Raw genomic sequence first — 22,591 nt, forward strand, 5'->3', positions numbered from 1 at the left:
TTTTTAATTGTTGCTATTTTTATACTTCACATCATTGCTAATTGCTGCTAGACGCTCCATCTTAACCCTGGCATGCTCTTTTCCTGCTGCCCCATCCCACTTAACGTTAACTCAGGCCCATGCCATTACAGAAGGATAAAATCATAGTGAAGCTTAATTTAGGATTCTTTTTTCATAGTGCCGCTAACCTATTGCACACGGGGAGGTCAGAAAGAGGAAATCACATGGAGTAAATTTGTTTTAGGGAGAAAGATTTGGTGTATAAAATCTGTAATCGTGTATAATTTTTTTTTTCCATATGAATGGGAAAAAATACACGAAACTCCTTGTGTCTGTGTGTGTCTGCGAGATCTTATCCACTTGTTGCTCCTGTTATAGTACAGTGGTTAACACCCAGATGCACCAAAAACTCGCAACCTTTCTGGCAGGTTGTCACCTGCCAGCATTTTGGGACGTTTTTTCTCTAGCGTCTGTTTTTTATTCCGGTAGTTTTATGCAGGTACATAAGGGATCCTGATGCCTAAGTGTGCGAGTGACAAGCTGCAGCGTCGGCATGCACCGAGACCTGACTGTGTGTATGTGGATGCTCAGCCCTGGAGGCTGGTTTCAGGTTTTTGGTGGAAATCTGCCCCTTTGGGACACATCGTTGGTGGTTTTGGCTGGATTTTCCATTCTGATACCACAGAACAACAGCCTTGCTTCATAACAATTGAGAAATTAATTAGCAGTCCGTAATGAGTCTGAAGGGCCATGATTGGAGGTTGCTTTTTACCACATGCAGCAACCACTGGGTTTTGTTTATGAAAGCACAAACCCAAAACCTATTGAGATTTTGGTGTTGTCATGAAGTCTTAGCTGTGTGATGCAGTGAAATAGCACTTTCATTTCCTCACACACATCTGTGCTTTTGTGCTTTACTGTGAGTAACACAATGGGGTGCTGGTCCGTAATGGGTACTTCTGATTACTAAGACGATGTCAGAACAACAGAGTGTTTTCTGTGAGGAGCTCCTTGGGCTCCTGTTGTTGGCTTGTTGATTTATGACAGCTTCGAGTTGCCTGAACTGCTCACAGCCGTCTAGCTCGTCACATGAAGTTTAGGAGGATCAGCCCTCCCGAGCACGTTACAGGGTTAGAGGTGTCACATGGGCAGGGAGAGCTTCCTACAGCTCTTTACTTCTGCCTATTGTCACAAGCGCTCCTTGAGGGCTCAGCGATATTAAATCTTTATAGGGGTTCAGAGGGGCAGTCCATCAAGTAGTTTGGTGGACTGCAAATCTCTCCTGTAGGAGATATGGTTGCCTGAAAATAGAGGGATTGGGTGAAAAATGTGTTTCTGACCCAAGAGATTACTTGCAAGGAGGTGGTGATAACAGGTATCTAGAGGGATTGGTTTGGTCTGAGGAATATTCTGCTTCCCTATGAGCCACTAGAAGAAATAATGGGAGTTTTCTCCCGGAATGGTAGTTTCTCCTGGAGAGAACTCAAAATTGCTTTTGAAAGTACTCCAAAACCTTTGTGAAAAAAAAATAAAAATACAATCGCTGTTCTCCCAAGTTGCTGTTTGAGCAGTGACAGCAACTGAGGAACTGCTTCGGAGAGAGCAGGTAATTAATGCTACGGAAGTGAGACTTCCCACTGGGATTTCGATTTTGGTGAGAATGTTGTAGGTTTGTGCATTTCCACAGAGCAGCCATTGACCCTCAGTGGAAAGCAAGGATGATGTGAGTTTTAAAAGTCTTCTAGTATCCATGATTCCCCCCCTCCCCCAATATACATCAGTTAACTAGCTGCATCCAGTTATCGTGTGATCCACTCTGCCAGGCCTGAGTTTGAATGAAGAGAACCTCGGGCCTCTTCTCTCCACTTCAGGAGGGCATTTATTGTAATCCATAAAAATGCAATTATTTTTTGCAATAAAGATGCAATTATTCTAATAAACAAAAACTTTAGAGTATGCTTACTGACATCTGGCTGGATGTGCTCTGTAAGACATTTGACCCTCCGGGCACCCACAAAAGGAGCAGTAGGCATTTATCTCTGCCTATCTGGGGGAAATTTATGCATTTTTGGAATTCTTTTTCTGTTTTTGTGTTTGCTGTGCTTTTTTTTTCCCCACCAGGACTGGTGTGGATTTTATTGGCTATAGTGACTGTCCTTAAAAGCCCAACAAGCACCCTTCACACTTGTAGGAAGATACTAAGCAAAATGTTACCAATTGTCACCTCAATTGCATCTGGTGAAAAGCCAAAAAAACTTTTTTTTTTTTTTTTTTTTTTTTCCTGGTGCATAAGAAAATATCTCCCAGTCCTTAACGCTACAGAGGCATTTGTCCATTTCCAGCAAAAGGGCGTCAAACTGCTTCTGCCTGTATGCAACGGGAGTGTTGCCATCTCTTGTCATTTTCCTTGCTGTTGATCCCACTCTCATATAGGAAGGGTCAGGTCAAATGCCTCTCTGGAGACCGAGTCTCCCATTTGCAGCAGGAAATCTCTCCGGTGGAGAGGATAGCATTACAAAACAGAGGCTAACATTACAAAACAGCTCTGCTGCCTCTGGCACAGTCTAGAGCATCACAGACCAATAACGCTTATCTTGTCACTCTTGCATCACCTTATTATCTATGTTTTTCTGTAAATCTGATCTGAAACTGTCATTACCAGTTTCACATAGGTGAACACCATCTGGGTGAAATAACCATGTGTCAGTGATGGGCTGGAGGGGGCTCTTGTTAGTTAATCATCCCTACCTTCCCTTTGATGAGTTAATTTGTCTGTTGAGCCATGGAGGAGCCCCCAAGAGCTCCCAGGAGCCCCTTGTTAAAATTCTGCCAACAAATGGGAAGATAGGGATGATTTCACTCTTTTTGCTGGAGCCCCTGCTATCTATGATATTGCTAAATCATCCATAATGCATAACTTCCCATGCAATCTTTTTGTTACAATTGTGGTGGCACATTACTTCTTTGTGCATTTACTTTTTAAACTAGTCATAGATACCTAACCTTCCTGAAAATCTCATCTCATGAATTAAGATTAATTGCACTGCTTTCATATGGTCATTCAGTACTGACATGCCAGGTTCCTTGATTGTGAGCTGGGCCATACTCTTTTTTCCTTTATTTTTTTTTTTTCAGTTGCTAAACACAGTCTTTATTTACTTGTCTCATAGTAATGCCTAAAAACCGTGTAGTAGTGGGATAGTTTCTTTGTGTGTACTAGTGACCAGCCTACCCCTGTTTTATGGTGTACAAATTGAAGAGCAAAAGTAGTGAAAGAAGATAAGAGCTCCGATAAATCCTCAGAGCCTGCAGGTGAAGTTATAGTCAAGTTACTCTTCTTTTAGAGGCCTGGGAGCGCTGCTGTGTAACAGGGCTCCTTTTCCTCCCAGCCAGCTGGAGGTGGTTGCAGGTTCCTGATGTTGCCCAGCCCAGGGAATAAAGTTCTAACCTACAACCCAGCTAGGAGATGCTGGCTTGAAGCTGTAGGTATGGCATCATGATTTAGGACTGCCAAATGTGGAGAGAAGCTGCCCCTGTAGTACATCCCAACGTGAAGACTTGTTTATCTCCAGACCTAATGGGAAGAAGGGAGAAAGAAGAAAGGACTGGGCCTAGTAAGCTAAGAAGTACTGGCATTTGAAAGGTGCCATGCTCCCTATTTAACTAGTCGGGCACAGCTTGTTAGCACTGACAAAGTGCTTGTACAGCCAGATCAGGATTAGCTCTTGCAGGGCCAAAAGCATGTCTCTGCATAGTGCTGACTGGTGCTCGGGGTGGATTTATTAGCTCTTGCTCAATATTAGTGTTTCTCCTAGGGTCTGATATGTGAAGGAGCAAACCTCTCCTGTAGCAACACAGGGAAAACAATGCAGGAACCTTGCAGTAAAGCTGATGGTTAGAGCTCAAAGGCCATTGAGGGCTAATTCTCCCCAAAACCATCAAAATGCCCTTCCACCCTGTTCCTGGCACTTGCCTAGTGAGCACAGTTCAGATACACCTGAACTGCCTCTTTGGGGACCCTGCCCAGACCCAAGAAGGTTTGTCAGGGGAGCCCCATGCTGCATGAGGGTGGTTGTTCTGTTTCTGGATCGCTCACAAGATTAGACTGGTGAGACTTAGATTTTTGAACACAAAGCCCCAAAAAAGATGCTGGCCTATCCCTAATCTTCAACATAAGATGTGTTTTTGAAAACTGTGTATATAAATATTCTTGAAGATGTGTCTTGGCACAACAGGAATGTCAGGAGCTTTTTTAGAGTTGTGTGTGTATGTCCTGGGCTTTTCTGTCAGTCCAGCCTGTAAAGTCCAGGAATGTTGTAGTCTCAAGTCTCTTGTTTCCAAGTTGTGCTGCTCATTTAGCAGGAGCCTAAAATGGGACCCTTGCACTTGATCTCACATTATTCTCCTCTACACAACCATCCCAGCTTGCCCTCCATTAATGTAACATTGGCTATGTACCACAGCTTGTCACCATACCTTTTTTCCCGACCAGAATACATAGGGATGAGAAAAAGATCAGTCATGTTTCTTGTCCTTTCCTACACCTGCTTCTGGGAGTGCAATGACAGATACCAGTTTTGTTACGTGCCAATGTTACTGCTCTGTTTACAGCAGATTTAAGAGTTTACATTAGGCCACAGTGTTATCTTCCAGTTTCCCTAATTCTATCTCCTGGCAATCCAAGCTGTGCAGTTGGGGTGGCTGCCCCTGTCCTAAAGGAATTTGTGTCAATTTCTGCAGGAACAAATCCTCCCCGTGTTAAACCGCTTTGCAGTATTTGCTCAAACTGAAATTTTGACAAAGACATTCTGTCCACATCTACCAAAAGAGATTGCCTTTTTTTAAATGCACTTGGAGGTAGATGCGTTGGAAGCTGCCTGTACCTGGCTGATAACTGAGGCTGAGCATCTATGTAGCATGATCCATGCCCTTTTCTAATTTGTCTTTGAATGACAAATGTGTCTTCACTGAGTCAGCAAAAGAAGAGAACCTACTGTAGAACTCATTACCCTTCTGTCCCTTTCAACAGAGTGGCTAGGTTGTCCCAGTTCCTTCGTAAAATCAGTCTTTCTTCTTATAAGGAAATCCCTTCAATGTATTGTCCAGAAGTGCATCATACTCTGTAGTCATTTCTGACCAAGACTCATCATCTGCTGTTATGTCTTTAGAATGCACAACTTAAAAAAAAAAAAATCGTTTTGAAAATCAAAGTGGTAGAAATTTGGAGACAGTCCACATTAGTCCTCATCACTGTTAATCCTGGAGAGTCAAATCAGAATGAGTTTGGCTGACCTAAAAAAAATAAAATCTGGTTTCCTTGCAAACTTCTGCATTTCAGAGAGCAACTGTGCATGAGTTAGCCGATGTTCTCTTGAGATGCCTGAAGATGAGATCTCGGACAAATTTTGCACATCTTCAATTTTCATTACAAATGCACTGTTCAGTTCTAAAATGTTTTTTGTTTTTTTTTTTTAATTTGCAGCTGATAAATGGTAAGCCAAACCATTCTCATGGAAAAGACCTTAGCAATGTAACTGTGTGAGGAAGATGTAAGAACAAGAGTGTGGCATAATAACGTGTTTGTTTTCAATAGCAAAGGAGTCAAAAGGTGCACAGAATTGGAAAGAAAACCTACAAAATATTGCTGACTGCTATTTAAATGTTCAAGTCCATCTGAATTGTGTGCAAAGAAGATGTATCTCCCAGTGCCAAACTTGTACACTGCAAAGTCCTTGGAGATGCCTGCCTCCTACTTCTTGAATACTTGTGCCTTTGGGTATGTGCAGGTGTCCTTCCTGGTCCCAAATGCTACTCAGCTCATGAAGGATTAGGGCCACTTCAGCTGATGTTCTCCCTCTCTGGAATCCAATAATTGTTTCGCATCAGGACATAATTGTACCAATAGGTATTAGACAAACCTGCTAATGCAGACTCCGTAACTCTTGAGTATCTTCCCAAATTGCATTCCATGATTTGGTTAGATTATATCTTATCTCTAACCTTCTCGCTTCAATAAGCACACAATATCTACCCTGTCTTCTCCTACCGTATATACAAGGAAAATCATCAGGACTTAATCTGTTGCTGGTGCTAATGGCACAATTCCTCATACTAATTCCAATTCACTCTGCCTGATATCCCACTAATACCTTTGTGAAAGTATTTTATCCCTGATCCTGTGCCAAAGACACTTTCTCCCTCTGTCGCTGCTGTCTGACTTCCTACAGACTTTGTAACGACCTTTGCAGGCTGTGGTGGGTGACGGCCTTACGCGCCAAGTCCACAAACGAGTGCCACACCGCAGTCTGCTACTTCAGCTCAGCAGGTTCCTAACAGCCGAGCTCTGATCTTGAGCTATTAAAACTGTAGCCAGGAAGAGCAGAAGTATAGTCTCTTCACTAGCAAAATAAAATAATAAAGTATTCAGCAAAAAGTGAGCAGCAATGCAACAGGGCTTTTTTTTTTTTTTTCTCTCTCTTTTTCTGCCCAGAATGTGGTCAGACATTGCAGATGTTCAACGCATTGTCCTCCTGCAGGGCTCTGCTCCTTGGGGCCCGCTGGCAGGTTGATGGAGACGAACAGGGGTTGCTATTGTGAATACTTTTCCTTCTAAACACCATCCAAATTCTTAAGTAAAGTATTTTCCTACTTGGTATTTAGTAATTTGGAAATCTTTGAGATGAAGCTGTGCTGAATGCTCAGTTCACTCTCTCTCCTGTTTATCTTTCCTTAGGGCAAACCCATCTCTATGTGGACAGGTAATGACTAATCAAATCTGCTTTTGATATTTTCTGGTTTTCATCTTCTGAAAGGAATTTATGCAAATAGGAAACTGAGGACAGTATGTCTTGTGAACCCTTTGTTCCTCCTCAGACACTTGCTGAACTGCTGTTTTATTACAGCCTCTTCCTCCTGTATTTTGTTACAGCCTCTTCCAACCTTTTGAGGGTTGGGTACAGCTGATCAGGATACGTTATACAGTCTCAGTACTTGCTTTTGATTTCAGCCATGACTGTGTTCCTTCCCTCTGTTCCAGACTTCCCTCCTTTGCTGCAGTGTGCTGCAGTGCTGAGCATCCACCACTTCACCCTGGTGTCTCTGTGACTTTCCGGTACAGGCGACTTGTGGCATACTGCCCTTGTTCCGTTGCGTCTACTACCTCTTTGCTAACTTTCTTTGGAAAATCCCATTCAGGAATGACAGTAACGTGGGCAAATATTACAGGGACTTTGTTGTAACAAAACCAGAGGAATCGCCAGGCTCTATGAAGGCACAAAATGAGCGTCCCCTTAGTCACATTACTGTGACCTCAGTGCTCTAGACAACCATGTTTCGGTCTTCTTCTGTCAGCTGGAAGCTTAGCTCTGAGTGCTTTGGGCCAGGGACTACATGTACTGTTGGTGTTGGTGAGATGTGCTCACTGCTTTGAAGGGGTGGCTGCTGCTGGTCGGAGCGCTGGCCTCCACCCATCGGCTTTCCCTGACCTGGAGGAATTGAATAAACTCGGCACATCAAATCCCCTGCTGTAAAGAGAGGATTCAAATCCTCCTTTCTTCATCTGGTCTTCTTAAACTGCAAGTTCTGTGTGCAGATCCTTTCCCTTACAACATGACTAGAGATCATTTAGTGCAACAGGGTAATGTCTTGGTAGTGCCAACGTCACACAAAACCAGTAGAAATTGAAATTGTGGGAGATGGATAGTAATGATAATCATAATAACAAAGATGGAGTTATTATTTTTGCTGCCTGACTATGGAAGGGAAGGCTGAGAAATAGGCGGCTAAAATCACGGAGTGCATATTTTCAAGGCAGGGCTTGCTCAGCAGCCTGGTGACAACAAACACGTTGTTTACTTGACGGAGAGGCTGTGAACTTAACTCTTGACTCAAAAATGAAAACTTGCTTCCCAAATGAAGACATATGGATGGTTCTAATGCCAACTGCAAGACTTGTGGCTAGGTTATGCCACTGTGCTTCAGCTTATAAAGGCAGGGACGTATATCTGTGGATACCACTACTACTTAAGAATAAAAACATTTCTCACCCTGCAAGGGAGTCGAAGAAAAATTGTGTCTAAGAGGACAGGCTCTGCCTTCTCTACAGGAGTCAGATGAGATGTCTTCCCAATAGGGAAGAAACTTTTGTTCAGTTACAGATCTGGGTTTTAGCTTGACCTTGCCTGGCATTTATCTCTAGAACTTGGCCTTACCCAAGGTGTTGTTTTTTTTCACATTTCTGAATTATATTAGAAATGATGTATACTAAAAAGTTGTGGTAAAACCAGTCTTGATGAGAAGGAAGAAATACTGGAAAACATGCTGAAATATGTGCCTGAATCAGTTTCCATGTAGTGCTCCTGCTATGGCACTCGTTCTGGTGCCCAGACAGGTATAGCACCTGAGACCTCACGCAGAGGGCTGCGGGTGGGAACTGGTATGCAGAGGCACTTGCTGCAGGATTCCTGTAAAGCTCCTGATCTTGGGCTCCTGAACTTGGGCAGCAAGTTCCAGTGATGATGGGGCGTGCAGAGGTGCTGAGATTTGAGGCAACAGCAATTGGACTGATATATTTCAGACCGGCTGTAGTAGGAGTAGCATTTATATATAGTCTGAGAACATTTCTGCTTTGTTTTGGCATTACTATTTTGATATCTTATCATGGCTTTCAGTGAGATTATTAAGTTTTCCGCTTATGACCACTTAAAGAGAACTGCTTGTAGCTTTTTTTAAAAAACAAACAAACAAAAAACTCTGTATGTCTAAAGATGAGATGGCTTCATCTGAAGGGTCTTGCCCCAAATAAAATACTGAGAGTCCCACAGTTTGACTGGCATGGTAGCGCATCAGACCATGGAGCCTTGCTGATATGTGAGTCCTCTTACAGTACCAAAAATCATTTAGTTTTCCTCTAAAGGCCCGGGCAGTGAGCTAAAAATGTCTCATTCAGAAGTGCAGTTTGGAATTTCAGAATTTAAATGTAATAAAGCAGATTTTTATTTTTATTCTCTTTTGATGAGATATGCAATGAGAGAGCGAGGGTGCAGCGTTAGAGTATCTTTTGATTTGCTATTTGCTATGTGCTAAACATTTATATTTCAAAGAAGCGTTTGTACCTATACCGAGTGTTTGGCAAATCCAACAGCTCATTAGATTTTAACAATAGCAACACTGCTAAATACAAAGGATTCATAGGCAAAGTACCCCTCAGGCTATATCTCTGAGAGAAAAAGTGGCAAATAGAATCAGAAACTAATTAAATAGTCAGCTAAAGCAAGCATAACTTTAAAAAGCTGTAAAACTACCAAAAATGGAAACATATTACAGTTATCTGCATTCACAGTGCAGAACAAGTTTGGTAGTATTTAAGATAATTCTCTAGTGCCTGCTATTTTTAGTCTGAGGGTAAGCTTCTGTAAGAGCCTTTCAGCATCGCATCCCTTTAACCTGGCCTAACAAGCTAAGCCAATAAGCTGTCTGATTTCCGCCGTACATGAGGAAGGAAGATAGCTAAAACAAACCATTTGTGGCGAAAACGTTCAGCCTCTCTTGTCTTAAGAGCTTTCTCTGTATAGATTTTTTGAACATCCCAATATTCAGCATGGCTTTGCAAGAGAACAGCATGTCAGGCTTCGCTGTTCCGAAATTGTGGAGGTGCAGAAATAGGAGAAGAGTTTTATAGACCCAGCCTAATGGAAATGAACATCATGCCAGTGGTGAAGCTGAACTTTCGCAGCTTGGCCTGCTGCTATTGATGTATCTGAGGAAGAGGGAACAGATTTCATTTTTCCTGGGGAAAGGAGGGAGACACAAAGGGCCCGATTTGCTTCTCGCTTACAAGCGTAATCTGCCCTGGTTTAGACGTTGACATCAGCGGGTTGTGTTTGGTTTGTGGCATTGTAATCCAAAGGAGAACCGAATGCCACATCTGTGCTGTGCTCACTGAGCAGCCTTTCTTCAGGCCTGGGGCTCCCTTCGCTGTTGAAACAGGGAGCAAGGCCCTCGGCTGTTGTGAAATACTAAGCTGCCAGCTTGGAGTGCTTGCGGCGTATAAAACCGTGCAATATTATTCACTTACAGATAGCTCCTTTTTACTGGAAATGCCAGGGGGCTGTTTTTTTCCCCCTTTGGATGAAGTGTACCATATTTACTTTCTTTTCTCTCTGCTTCTCCCCCTCCCACTGGTGGTGTGAGTGTGCATGTAATCCCTACATCAGTTTACAAAGCAGGGTTTTATTGCTGCCTAAACAGCAGCGGCATCACCGCTCACCCTCAGCAGGCTGTGCCAGGCGTGCTGGCAGTGTCCCATCCTCAGGAGCAGAGGTTGTGCTGCTGTGGTAGGTGGCTCCAGCCTTCTGCCTCCAGAAATGAAATTAAGCATGTTCTCCCTTCCCAGGGCACAGTAAGGTTTACAGCACTGGGCTGGAACTGAAACCGGCCACGTGCAGGGCTCCACCTCCATTGTAGTATTCACATGGCTGCAATTTACTTTTCCTTCCTGGGGTTAGGCATACCCCGTGCTAAAAAACTCTTTGCTGTGCATCTGGCAGTTAGGTAGGCTCAAACCATAACTTGTGTAAACTTCAGCGGGGATAACTTAAACTGAGCAAGCCCTCGCTGGAAACAGATACATCGGTGTATTTGTAGCAGTGAATGTGAGCACAGGGTCTGCTACATCATAGCCTACATACACCCAAGCTATGCTTAAACTGCTCTTAGTCACAGCAACACAAAACTCAGCTGCACAACTCACATAGTAAGCAGGATGAATTAGCCTTCAGTGGGCTCTGGGCTACCCCGGCTGGGCTGCTGCTGGTCCCAGTAGCGGGCTGATACTGGTACAGCAGGTGGGAAGTGTTGCTCTGAGCTTCTCATTGACATACCCAAAGAGCCAAGGACCAGATCCTCAGCTAGCGTAAATCTGCAGAGCTCCATTAAAACCTGTGGAGAGGCCCTAATTTACAGCAGCTGAACATCTGGGCCCAAGTTCTCTTTCTTTCGGTTACTAGCAGGATTAAAAAGAAGTATGCAAAATTATTTATTGTAGGTGCTGTGGCAGCATCTCAAAGCTCGACTGTAAATCAGGACACCAGTGTGAAAGGGACCATGTAAGCACATAACAAAAAGACAGTCCCTGCCTAAAGGAACCTACAGCCTAATTAATATGATATTTAGTGCATTGATAGCTACAGCTGGACTTGATTGCCTGTTAGGGGTCATTTTTAAAGAGGCAGCACCAAAAAAAATAATGCCCAGGCTCGTTTTCACCATTTCTGATGCTGAAGAATTTGTTAGCATCAGTGTCTTCTAGAGGAAAATACAACTTTTTACCTCATTCGGACAGCAGACTGGTGACATGCAGTTTTAAAAGGCTATCAGAGCAGGAGCAATGTATTCAATTTTGACTAGGAAATAAATAGAAGAGAGAAAACTGCTGTAAGAACTATAGCGTGCACCCCAGTGTGCGTGCACTACATAAGTCTGCTAGGGTCGTTGAAGGTAAATAAACAAGGTGGTTTGAGCATAAACAAAGGTATTTTTACATTTTATTTTACAATTTACATACCATTTATTCTACATTTATTTTACATTTCCAGATTTTATCAATATTATCTCTGAAGACTAGCAAGTTCAAGCAAACTTAGAAATGAGCCAACGACTGACTTTCCATAGAGGAGGTTTTGCAACAGATAGCTTTACTGTGATCTTTATATGCTTTTAAGGTTTTCTGTGTTAAAATCACCATTTCTAGTTTATGATTCTATTCACATACACAAAATTGCATTAAAAGAACATAAAAGCCTTAGCACATAGTGACAATCAAGGAAATATATACTTAAGAGTATTACGAGACATCTAACCTAGTCCAAATGCTTAAACAGATGAAAATTCAGACCCATCTCTTCATAATGACGAGTATCTGCAGTGGTTGTAGCAAAGTTTCTGAGTCTATCTGAAACTCTTTTAACCTGATAAGAGTGAAGTGCACGTATCTAAAGACACATTTTTTTCCTCTTCATGGTGATTTCCTCATTTTTTTTCGGGCTCATGTCTCCTATCTTTGTTTACCTAGCTAAGCCACCTCTACAGTTGTGTATGTATCACTCGTCACTTCTGCTGGGACATACCAGGCAGATGCTGGGGACATTGCTGGGATATTTAAAGACCAGAGTATAGCTGCATAGGTAATAGATATAATGTCAATGCAACTTTAGCCTTGTAAACAAGTTTTTGTGTTGAGCCTGAATAGACTCTCTTCAGCCAGCTCAGAAGTGTGTAGGAAACAAGACCATATGGCAGCCATCCAGATAGATCACAATAAAAATGTATGGGAAGCCCAGGTGTATTAACAATGTACTGGTCCCTTCATGCTGCAGGTCTAAGCAAAACCTGTGTTTTTCTCCTTTGAGACATGACTGAAGTCCTCATGTTTGTAGTGCCTGTTCAACAGGTGTGGTGGGAAGGTTTGATGAAGCTTAACACACTAATAAATGAAAACATCATAAAATTTTAATGACGTTGATACTTTACAAATGCTAATTTCCTAGCCAAATTAAATTCCAGTTTTCTGGAAAAAAAAAAAAGCACCAGATGTAAGTGTCTCTCTTATTTTGCTATTTAAAAATAAACTTCTGTATGTGTGTGGGTTCTCTTTGCACAAAACAGAGTCTCCATGTAATTAAGCAAAAATTATATGTAAACTTTTCTCTGGTGTATTGTATATAATTTCCCCCTGAAATTCATATTTTTATATAGACATAAATCTCTAGAAAGAAGTAGGGATTATGATAGATGTCCTGATGCATCCGATATAATTAAAACTAGAGCAAATGCAACACTGAAATAGAGAATGGACAAAGGCAATAGTATTACGCTTCATAGTTTTCAAAGGAAGGGTATGTACTAACACTCAAGTGCATTTTTTAGAGATGTCTGTCATTATCAAGAGGAAAAAGCAGTTTTTACATCAATTACGTGTGTGAAATGATCAATGCAAAATATGCGTAGCTCCTTTTTTCCCCCGAACACACCATGCAGCCTAACAAAGGTACATAAATGTTGAAAAATTTTACGTGAGTGCATAGAGAGATTAGTGTAGGCATGTACCATAAATCAAGTAAATAAATATATCTGAGCAAGCAGTGCTTGAATATTGGGACTGAAATACTGCTGACATTGTCAGTGAAAACTCTGCAGCAGGAGAGTCCCAAACATCTTCCAGCCTTCTGCTGTAACCTGTGCCTTTCTTTCCCCCCTTCCCTCTTCTTGCAGTGCTCATTCCTTATCAGAGCTTGTGGGATGGGGGCCCTCAGCCAGCAGCTGTGACTCCGTACCCTGCCGTACATTTTAGGAGTGGAATCATAATTCAAAGTCTCCGTGCGGGTTGTTGCTCAGGATCTTGTCACGTGCATGAGTGACCGCATGGGGACGGCGGCGTGTGTGACAGGCACTGTGTGACGCTTGAGCTCGGAGGTCAGCCTGCCTGACCTCTTGCTCCCACAGGGGAACGGCTCGTGCAGGTCCGTCCGCCCGTGCTCTGCCACCCCCGGTGCCTGCTCGCCATGTCCCCTGCTCAGTCCCGCGTCCGTGTCAGCAGCGGGAGGCAGCGAGGTTCAGCTCCCCGTCACTCCACGGAAGGGAAACTCCTGGCCTTTCTTTTTTTTCTCTGTCTCCTCATCGAACTCTTTCTCCCCTTTACACTCCTGCAGTTCCCCCGCTCTTGTTTTTTCCCCCCACTGGAGATGCAGGCAGAGTTTTGTGCTTCAGCCTGCCCAAACTCTCACACTGGAGCTGGTGATGACACACTAGGCCTTCTCCTCCTTCTGTGGTTCCCGGTCCGTGAAAGTGGAGCAGACGGGGCACAGAGAGCAGGGGCCGTGTCAGGTAGCACAGCACAGGGAAGGCCTCCCTCCGTACAGCAGCCTGCCATACAAAGCCTGCGTGTCTCAGCGTGACAGAGGTGGGGTTAATGCTGAGAGCAGGGAGTGCTTTCCTGGTCAAGTTCTGCCCAAGGTAAAGAGCCCCTCTGGTGAGCTAGACCAGTGCAAAACACAGGTAAGGCATTTATTTAGTAATCAGCAAATTAGCCTATGTAGTCAGTAAATGTTGAGGCACAAACTGCTGATAAGATCATTTGCTTTCAGGTGTTTTCTCAATATTGTGCTCAGCATTGAGTATAAATTGAATAGAGTGACCTTTTGATACTGAGTCAAATTGACTGCGTTTCCAAAGATTCTGTGGTTTCAATTACCATAAATTTTTGATATTGGGTCTACCACCAGTGCAGTGATTCAAGCACAGCAATATCTTATCATTGGTCCCGCTAACGCAGCCAGCAGCACACGATAGCTTGCTCTCGGATGAATTTTTTGTTTTGCCTTTTACTCAGAATCAAAGATTACTATCAGAGAGGGGAAAGATGCAGTTTACACAAATGAAATTGAAATGGCTTGCAAAATGTGAATGAATTTTGGTCAGAAGATGTAAACCGCGTTACAGGTTGCTAGCTGGATCCTCAGTTTGGGAGATGAATAAGTCAATTAGTAGCTCTTCAGTTTATTAGAAACTTAATTGCCAGGCTGTAATGGAAACTTCTGAACTGCAACAACTCGTTAGAAGCAATAAAACAAGCAACTTTGTGCTAGAAGAATATTTAGTAGGCTCTTTTAAACTGACATGTTTAGTTTATAGCAAAAAGGTTAGATTTTTCACCTGAAAAGATAGTCCATCTCCCAGGAGCTGTGGCGGCATCGCTTCAGGTGATCAAGGGCAAAATCTTAAAGAAAACTGTATTGGCAAATGGCCCGTGCCATGGGTTTAAGTGGTGCTGCTTTAATCCCAGGTACTTGACAGACGTCTTACAATGTCAGGTCAGCGCCTCTCTCTTTCGGAGAGAAAATAACCCGGGTTCAGATACCAAGAATAAACATGAGAAGTGTCTGAGACCACAAATACACACCGTATGGAGTATGTGGATAATAATAAATATAGTTGCTTTTATGTTGTTACTTTGAGTTGTGTAAATAATGCCTTCTGCTCAGAAAATGCCTGCTCTTTGAAAACAAGCAGAGCAGCATTTGACCGAGTGCACGCTGTACCTGTACAGAGGTACAATTCTTCAGGTCATTATTCATCTCCAGAAACCCAGCTGGACTGAGGCTACTGCATAAATACTGGGATGTGGTGTGTCCCTCAGATGAGGTACATACGTGGTCCATACACTGGGCAGTGGGACTGCTGAAATCAGAACGTGATCTCTCAGTTCAAGTTGTCTTTTGCCTGCAGGTGCATGTGAGGCATGTGAGTGTATCTGTCTCCTTCAAGAAGAAGAGAAGATCTCTCATTTCCTTCCCATACCCTAAAGGCATTTTCACAGGGGTGGTGATAATTAATCCCCACATTTCTACTACATATAAAGAAACCTGGCTGTAATTTTCTCCTAGTGGGACTCCATTTTGTTTTTAAAGATAATTGATAGCTCTGGACTTAAGCATTTCAATTATGGGAACGTCTCTTGGGGACCAGACTAACAGACCTTGGAAAACCGTTCTAATGCAAATGCATCATGTGGGTTTTTTTCTGTAAGACAGTGCAGGATGCCTAAGGATTTGCAAAGCAGCTGAACAGTAAAAGCAAAGTTAAAATACTATTCAAAATATATAATGGCACGGGACTGAACATGAACAGGTAGAGTGGAGCGATACTGCTGGGGGTGGCCAGCTCTATGTCAAGGCAGAGTCAGTGTGTGCCTGGGACAGGACATTGTGAAGGCAGCCAAATCTCCATCACTGCACTGTCTGTGCCGGTGGCATAGCAGGTTGCCTTCATCTGACAGAAGATGGAAAAGCTGGGGTAGGATTCTTCCCATCAGCAACCCCTGGCCTCAGCCCTCATTTTCCTCTGGCTGGCACAAGAAGTCCAACCCTGCCTCCTGATCCCTTCCCTTCTCCTGCCTTTCCTGGGCTTTTGCCCAGCCTGTGGCTCTTCATCCTTGGGTGGCAGAGGTTGGTTTGTGGGGCCAGGGCTGAGAAATGATCTGCCCCTACCCCTGCACTTTGGGGCTGGGGTGGTGGTGGTGACCTTTTCAATGCCTCTGCATCCTTATGCGCAAAAAGGGGCAAAACCCCTCATTTCTCCTAGTGTTGTGTCTTTAGGACAAGCTTATTCCAAAATTAAGGAATTAAATCCTGTTGGAAGCCCCAGATGTGCTCACAAGTCATTTTTGTGCTTTCGCAAGTAGTGCCATAATGTATTAGTATTTTTAGATCACTCAGATATTTTCAGCTGGAGGAAAATCTTTTATTTTCTTTGTTAATTATGCTATGAATAGATCTTAGGCTACCGAGGAGAAATTAGTTGATCTGTTGAAACAGGGATCCCTAGTGACTTCAGGTATCCACCTGGCTGCTCTGAATCACTCACAGAGCTGGCCTGCTGGAGCCGTGACAGCTTCTGCCAGCTGCGGATCTGTCCCAAAGTTTCCTGGGCTTTTCACGAAGACGTGGCAAGCTGCCACCACTCCCAGCCCAGGGCTGTGGATTAATACCGCAGTTCAGGCCCTGATCTTTCAGTGTGAATCAAGAAGGACTTCTGCATCATTCAAGTCATCAGCAGAGAAACTTCAGAGTGTCATCATCATTCGCTAACTGATTTCCCTCCTTGAGATACTGTAAGCAAAAGCTGTGCATGCAATAACCGCAAACGAAAGGCGGAGGGGAATCAACCAGAGGGAAAATGTTGCAGAGGTTATTAACATTTTGAAATAAGGTTTTCTGTATAACGGGCTAGAGTCTTTTCTGGAGTGAATCAGCATACCCACGCTGACTGTGGAAGAGCCACAGCAGAGTCCTGGGTCTGGAGCTCTGTACGCTGGCTTCAGGGTTTTCAGGAAGGGATTGGTGACAGTAAGGATGGTCATTCTAAAATTTTGCACAATTGTTTTAAGGAATAAAAATCTAAGGAAGGACTACAACGTTGCTCAATATGCCTACCTCAGGGGTGTGCCTCTGTAATGGGATTGCTGACAAATAACTTGTATACAGACGCGAAGCACTAACCACCAGATGAACCCAGTTCCATCAATAGGCAGAATAAGCAAAGGAGAAGGAATTACCAAGGGTAGAGGATTTAAATACCTTTGTGTGGGTAAATTATCACCTAATTTCTTAGATCTTTTCACTGGCCAAAGAGACAATATCTCTGGAGACATTTTACTGAAGGCAGAATCCAATTAGAATAAGATTGTTACACAACTAATAAAGTGTTTTCAGACAGAGAATTATTTTTAGTGCTGTAGAAATATTAAAGATTAAAGCAAAACTTGTAAAAACACAGAAGAGCACAGTTAGAAACTTTTCATGGTGCTTTAGGTGCCATTTTGGAGGATCAGTTGGTGTTCTGGCCATTTACAGCACTGGGCGGCTTTCCCCATTTTGTTTTCTGGTATGCAGGGACACCAGTGCCGAATCTTATTTTCTTCAGAGCAAATATCATTCTAGATATGCTAGAAACTCTAGCATTGAGATACATGCAAACACATGCACGCAGTGCCATGCTCAGGCTCCATGCCTCCCGCAGGTAGGTGGAAATTTACAGGGATCAAGAAACCCCGTGGCCCCTCTGTCTTTATGTTAAACCAGCAACAAAGGATTTTCAGAAGTTCATGTGACATGGCTGAGAAGTGATGCATAACTGCTTCTGCATTAAAAAGTTCCATTCGTTAGCAAAATACAGTCATTATGAAGTGTTCTCATGAGCTTAAAAATCCCACGTGTTTGCCGTGTGGTTTTACATGTGAGATAGTCCTCCACCCCTTCTTGTTACATTCTGTATTTCCTTTATGTGGTGTAAAAACTTCACGGCTACTTCTTTAGACGGAAGCAAGTAATTTCCAACTTGGAAGCTCAAAACACAACTGCGTGGATTTCTAAGTGCCTTACTCAGGTGCCGAGCACCCTTCACTTCCACCGCCCTCAGCAGATGCTGAAGGTGCTCGTGGTCCTTCTAAATCTGAGTCTGTTTGGTGAACAGGTTGGAGGCTGGTCTGCAACGTGGACTTCTAGGTGACAGTGCTGAAACTGTGAAATATCCTGCATTTGTCCAAGGCATTGCTTCTCCCCAGTGCTGTCAACACCACAACTCAGGCTGTGATAGCAAAGCAGAAAGTTGCTGCTTCAGTGATTATTACTCAGACGGTGATGTGCCCTACCATCTCTCTCTCTGCATCTCTCCTCAGCCCCGTTTCTGCTGTATCTAATAAATGTGTTTCTTTATAAATAGTAATTTACGACAATTAGGAGCAATAGCATAGTTAAACCTTTAAAAGGTTATCTTGCAATGTCATTTTCCTGACTAATGTGTTCTTGCTGCCATGTCATTTGTGAATAGACATGTGTTAGCCAGCTAGTGTGCTTCATCTGTGGTGACTTTGATTTATTTGCTCTGTAAATTGGGACTGAAGCAATAATGGAAAGTGACATTAATTGTTTAACAGAGTCCTCTTTGTCACATCCTTTGCTTTCTCTGGGGTGTTTGAATGTTGAAACTTGTACAAAACTAATTGAAATTGCTGTGATGAGGACCAGTGTCCACTCAACTTTCTGTTCTTGAATGTCAGCGCACTTGAATGTCTGTTTAAAGCACGAGAGCTAAGCAGCTAACAGCAAATATCAGGGTTTCTTCTGGCATGCTATTATTAAAGGAGGCATTCCCAGTTAGAAATAGTAACACTTGGAGCCTTGTTGTCAGCTCTATGTGCTGAAGTGCTCTGTAGCGCGGGGTGGAGGGGCACCCTACCAGCTGGACTCGCTGGGGACGTTCCCGTTGCAGAGGCAGAGGTCAGGCAGCCAGAATCCCCCCACATCACCTGGGGCAGTGATTTTAGGCCAGAGCCTGAAGTCCATGCCATTCTGCCTCATTACAATGCAAAGCGTTTCTTTGCCTAATACCCTCCTTTCATACTGTTCTAAAAGTGACACCGTTACTTTTCCTCTTCTCAAAAAGTGACCGTGAAAAGCTGTGTTTGGAGCACGATTTTATTCACCAGGTGGCTTCCCTCTGCTTATTTCCATACCCTCTACACCTGCAGTGGAGTAAAGCATCTGAATTACCATGGCACTAGGCATATTTCTACATGGTATGGTGGAAGTTACTAGATGCATAGACTTCGATTCCTTTTCTCAGTGGCCAAGCACCTTTTGGCCTTGTAAGTGAATGCTTCTCCTTAGCATTAGGTTTGCATGAGTGTTTATTCATTTCTGGGAGATGGAGCTGTAAGCACCAGAGCAATTTGTGGCTTTCTAACTAGAAGACAGAGCTTGTCTGCAAGAACCTGCGAGGCTGATTTGTCAGAGGAGCCTGACAGGAGGAATTATCTGTGTGGTTTATGGTCATCTCTCTTCAGGGCCTGGTAAATGCAGCATTGCAGGAAAAAGTCATACTGAGGGGACACCCAGGTTCACTTGATTTTTTTTTTTTCTCTTCTGAGGTGTTACTGTCAACGTTTCGATGTTGACTTTTCTAACGCTATTTTTTATGGGAAGGTGAGTTTTTATTTGACTTAGGTGTATATTCCTTGCTAATTCCCTCTCAAATGTGAGATTTGAACTTAGCTGAAATCACATCATAGTGTGAACCAGGAGAGCGATGAGCCACTGTGAAGTGGGTGGAAAAACTCCCAGCTGATATCCCTGAGTTTGGATTGGATGCCTGGAACCAGGGAAAGGCTTTTCATTTATTTTAATAGCACCAGGATCAGCCTAAAAATCCTAGATAATTGATCTGTCCAGATCCATTTCCACTCTTTCTGAGGAATAAATACAATCATTTTTACACAATTCTATTCCTCAGAACTCTTAGTACTCCAAAAATACGTACATTAATTTACAGCAGGGACTATATTTCATTAAAAAATTGGAAGGTATTTAAATTTACTCAATTTGACAAAAAGAAGTCTTGTTTCTGAAAGAAGATATCCATTATAAATTAACATTAAAGCCACATCTGATTACGAATTAATCTACTTTTTATAATTGCAGCTGGAATTAGATAAATGCATACAATAGTTGCATTGAGCACTCAAAGTATGCAACTCGAAAGGAGAACTTCAAAGGCAACCTGCTTAATACATTCATTTAAAAGAAAGACAAAGAATTTGCCATTTATAATGTGAGTCCTGATCGTTTGTCTTACGCAAAAATGCTCAGGAATGAGAAGTTTTTCACTTGTTTTTTTGGAGCAAGTATTTTCTAACGTTGTTGAAGGGAAACCCTTTCTGTCTTACACCAGGCTACATGCGTGAGGAAGGTTTGCCAGGCTTCTCTGGTAATTCATTTTGGTCTTCTGATTAGCTGTCCTATTCTGTGATTCTTGTAATTTTGTCAGGTCAATTAACTGGTGTGCAGTGTTGAAGAGCGAAAGAAGGAGACAGCCTGGGCTGACACCATCGTTTGGTGTCAGCAGCTTCGGCACGTCCTGTAATGCAATCCCGGCGTGATTATTTATCGCTGTTAACGCTGGGTAGGAAGAAGATTTGTGGAAGAAGAGTAAACCAGAGCAATATACTGCAAATGCAAAGAGATTTCAAATGCAAAGAGATTTCTCTTGAATGCAAAGATGGATAATTTTATTGCACTTAATTACATCTTTTGAGATGCTGTTGCAGGTTACTGTTTTAAGAGCTAGTTTAATGATGTTTTGACTGCTTTTTCACATACAGAGTCATTGTTTCATTCCTTTTGTCTTATCATCTGGTTCCACTTTTCTGTGTTTGTTTTTTTTGTCTCCTCACACAGAAAATAGATGAAGAGAATGAGGCAAACTTGCTAGCAGTTCTCACTGAGACACTGGACAGCATCCCCGTGGATGAGGATGGATTGCCTTCGTTTGATGCACTGACAGATGGAGATGTGACCAATGAAAATGACACTAGCCCTTCCCCAATGCCCGACGGCACCCCTCCAACCCAGGAGGCAGAAGAGCCGTCTCTAGTAAGAACCCTTCCTACTGTTTATCAGGAATTGGATGTGCCTCTGGCTACCCGCTGCATGGGTATGATGTAGTCACAGTAAGGTCTGGACTTTTCATTTAGACTGAAAAGGAAAATCAAGTAAAGAACTGAAACTTAAGTGGGGAAAAAAAAAACAGTCATAGGATGACTAATAAGGGAATTCATTAAAAAGTGGATTGAAGAGATGGTTTTTGAGTTTCTTGTGCTAATGACTGACACTTTTGCTTATTATTCTGTTCAAATAAGTCAGGGTAATGGTTTTTAATTCACGTTACATTTCTTGGGGCTCTTTTCTGTGTATGTTTAGACTTCACTTCGGGTGATCTGTAGAGAAATGCTCGTTGAGTCTGGTGTGATGTGGGGCTAATTTTGTGCTTTTAAAGTTGATTTGACCAGTAAGCAGCAGATTAGTGCTAATCAGGGCAAAACCGAGTGAGGTGAGGATGTGGGTGAAACCTTATATGCTTTTTGTTCTGTAAAGACAGTTTGAGACGCGATTCTATTTCTGGTGAAAGCCCCTTATCCCTGACTTCCGCAGCAGCAGTCAGATACAAGCATCCATTATTCTGTTAAAGTTAACTTCTTGTTTAGATCAGAGAGACCTGTTCTGTCAAACAGATCACTGAGAATTTTGCTTTGCCTTGGATTCAGCAATCCAAGGCCCCTGCCATTTCTGCTTGCCCTGCAATATACTGCAGTAAAGGGAACAGAAATTTGCTGCCAAGCCTCACAAGAAAATGAAATCTGTTTGCTCTGGGGAATATTGAGCCCTTCTTTCTGTTTTATTGTACTTTGCTTGCTGAAGTTGATATAGCTAATTTTAAGTAACTATGCAAAAATGTAGATAAGTCATTTTAATCCATAAAGATGCATAACTTTACTCTTTTCCTTCCTCCTTCCTTTCCCTATGTGTTTGTAGCTTAAGAAGCTCTTGCTGGCTCCAGCCAACACTCAGCTAAATTACAATGAATGCAGTGGTCTCAGCACACAAAACCATGCAAACACAAATCACAGGATCAGAACAAGCCCTGTGGTTGTTAAGGTACAAACTTAATCTTTGTAATAAGAGAAAAAAAAAAAAAAAGAAAAAAAACTGTAACAAGGTCTTTTATGCTTTCAGCAACCAAGTAAGCAATAGATCTGTATGTGCGGTATTAATCTGCCTACTATCCTGCAACTGTTTCAAAAACGTGAACAGATTATAGACTGGGTTCTGGAAAATCACCTGAGCTCCTTTATGCTCTGAATATTTCATTTGTGCTTTTTCTTTTGGCAGAGTTCAGCTGTAGTCCCACCGTCTGTTACTCTCGCCTACTTTATTGACACACAGAGTAGCAGGGGGTACGATAAAATTTGCTGATGGGCTGGTGTTGTTTATGAGTGACTCCAGGATGTGGGACTGCCATTTTACCAGCTGTCTGAGTGAAGAAAAATTGCACTGGATTCTTGGCAAAAGATGTATATCAGCCATTAATTGGCTAGAATGGCGGCTGTGACATAATTCTGTTAGCAGGCAGTATTAAACAATGTTTGTCTTGCCATTCACTGTAACTGAAAACGGAGCGTTTAGGGGTACTTAAGAGAGTT

The 22,591-nt window shown here is 42.7% G+C and overlaps 1 protein-coding gene across 4 annotated transcripts in view; it reads left to right on the forward strand.

Annotated features, from left to right (window-relative positions):
• The window catches only part of PPARGC1A (PPARG coactivator 1 alpha), a 361,421-nt gene that overhangs the window by 304,698 nt on the left and 34,132 nt on the right, over nucleotides 1–22,591 (forward strand). For 3 of the 4 annotated variants that reach the window (XM_035324741.1, XM_035324744.1, XM_035324742.1), the window contains exons 3-4: nucleotides 20,790–20,984; nucleotides 21,924–22,046. In XM_035324741.1, coding sequence (XP_035180632.1) covers nucleotides 20,790–20,984; nucleotides 21,924–22,046 — 318 coding nt within the window. Of the gene's footprint in view, nucleotides 1–20,789; nucleotides 21,046–21,923; nucleotides 22,047–22,591 lie in introns of those variants that run through there. The other variant, XM_035324745.1, reaches the window with a different exon arrangement.

This window comes from Oxyura jamaicensis, chromosome 4 (assembly GCF_011077185.1).
Source record: "Oxyura jamaicensis isolate SHBP4307 breed ruddy duck chromosome 4, BPBGC_Ojam_1.0, whole genome shotgun sequence".
Classification (NCBI taxonomy): Eukaryota; Metazoa; Chordata; class Aves; order Anseriformes; family Anatidae; genus Oxyura; species Oxyura jamaicensis.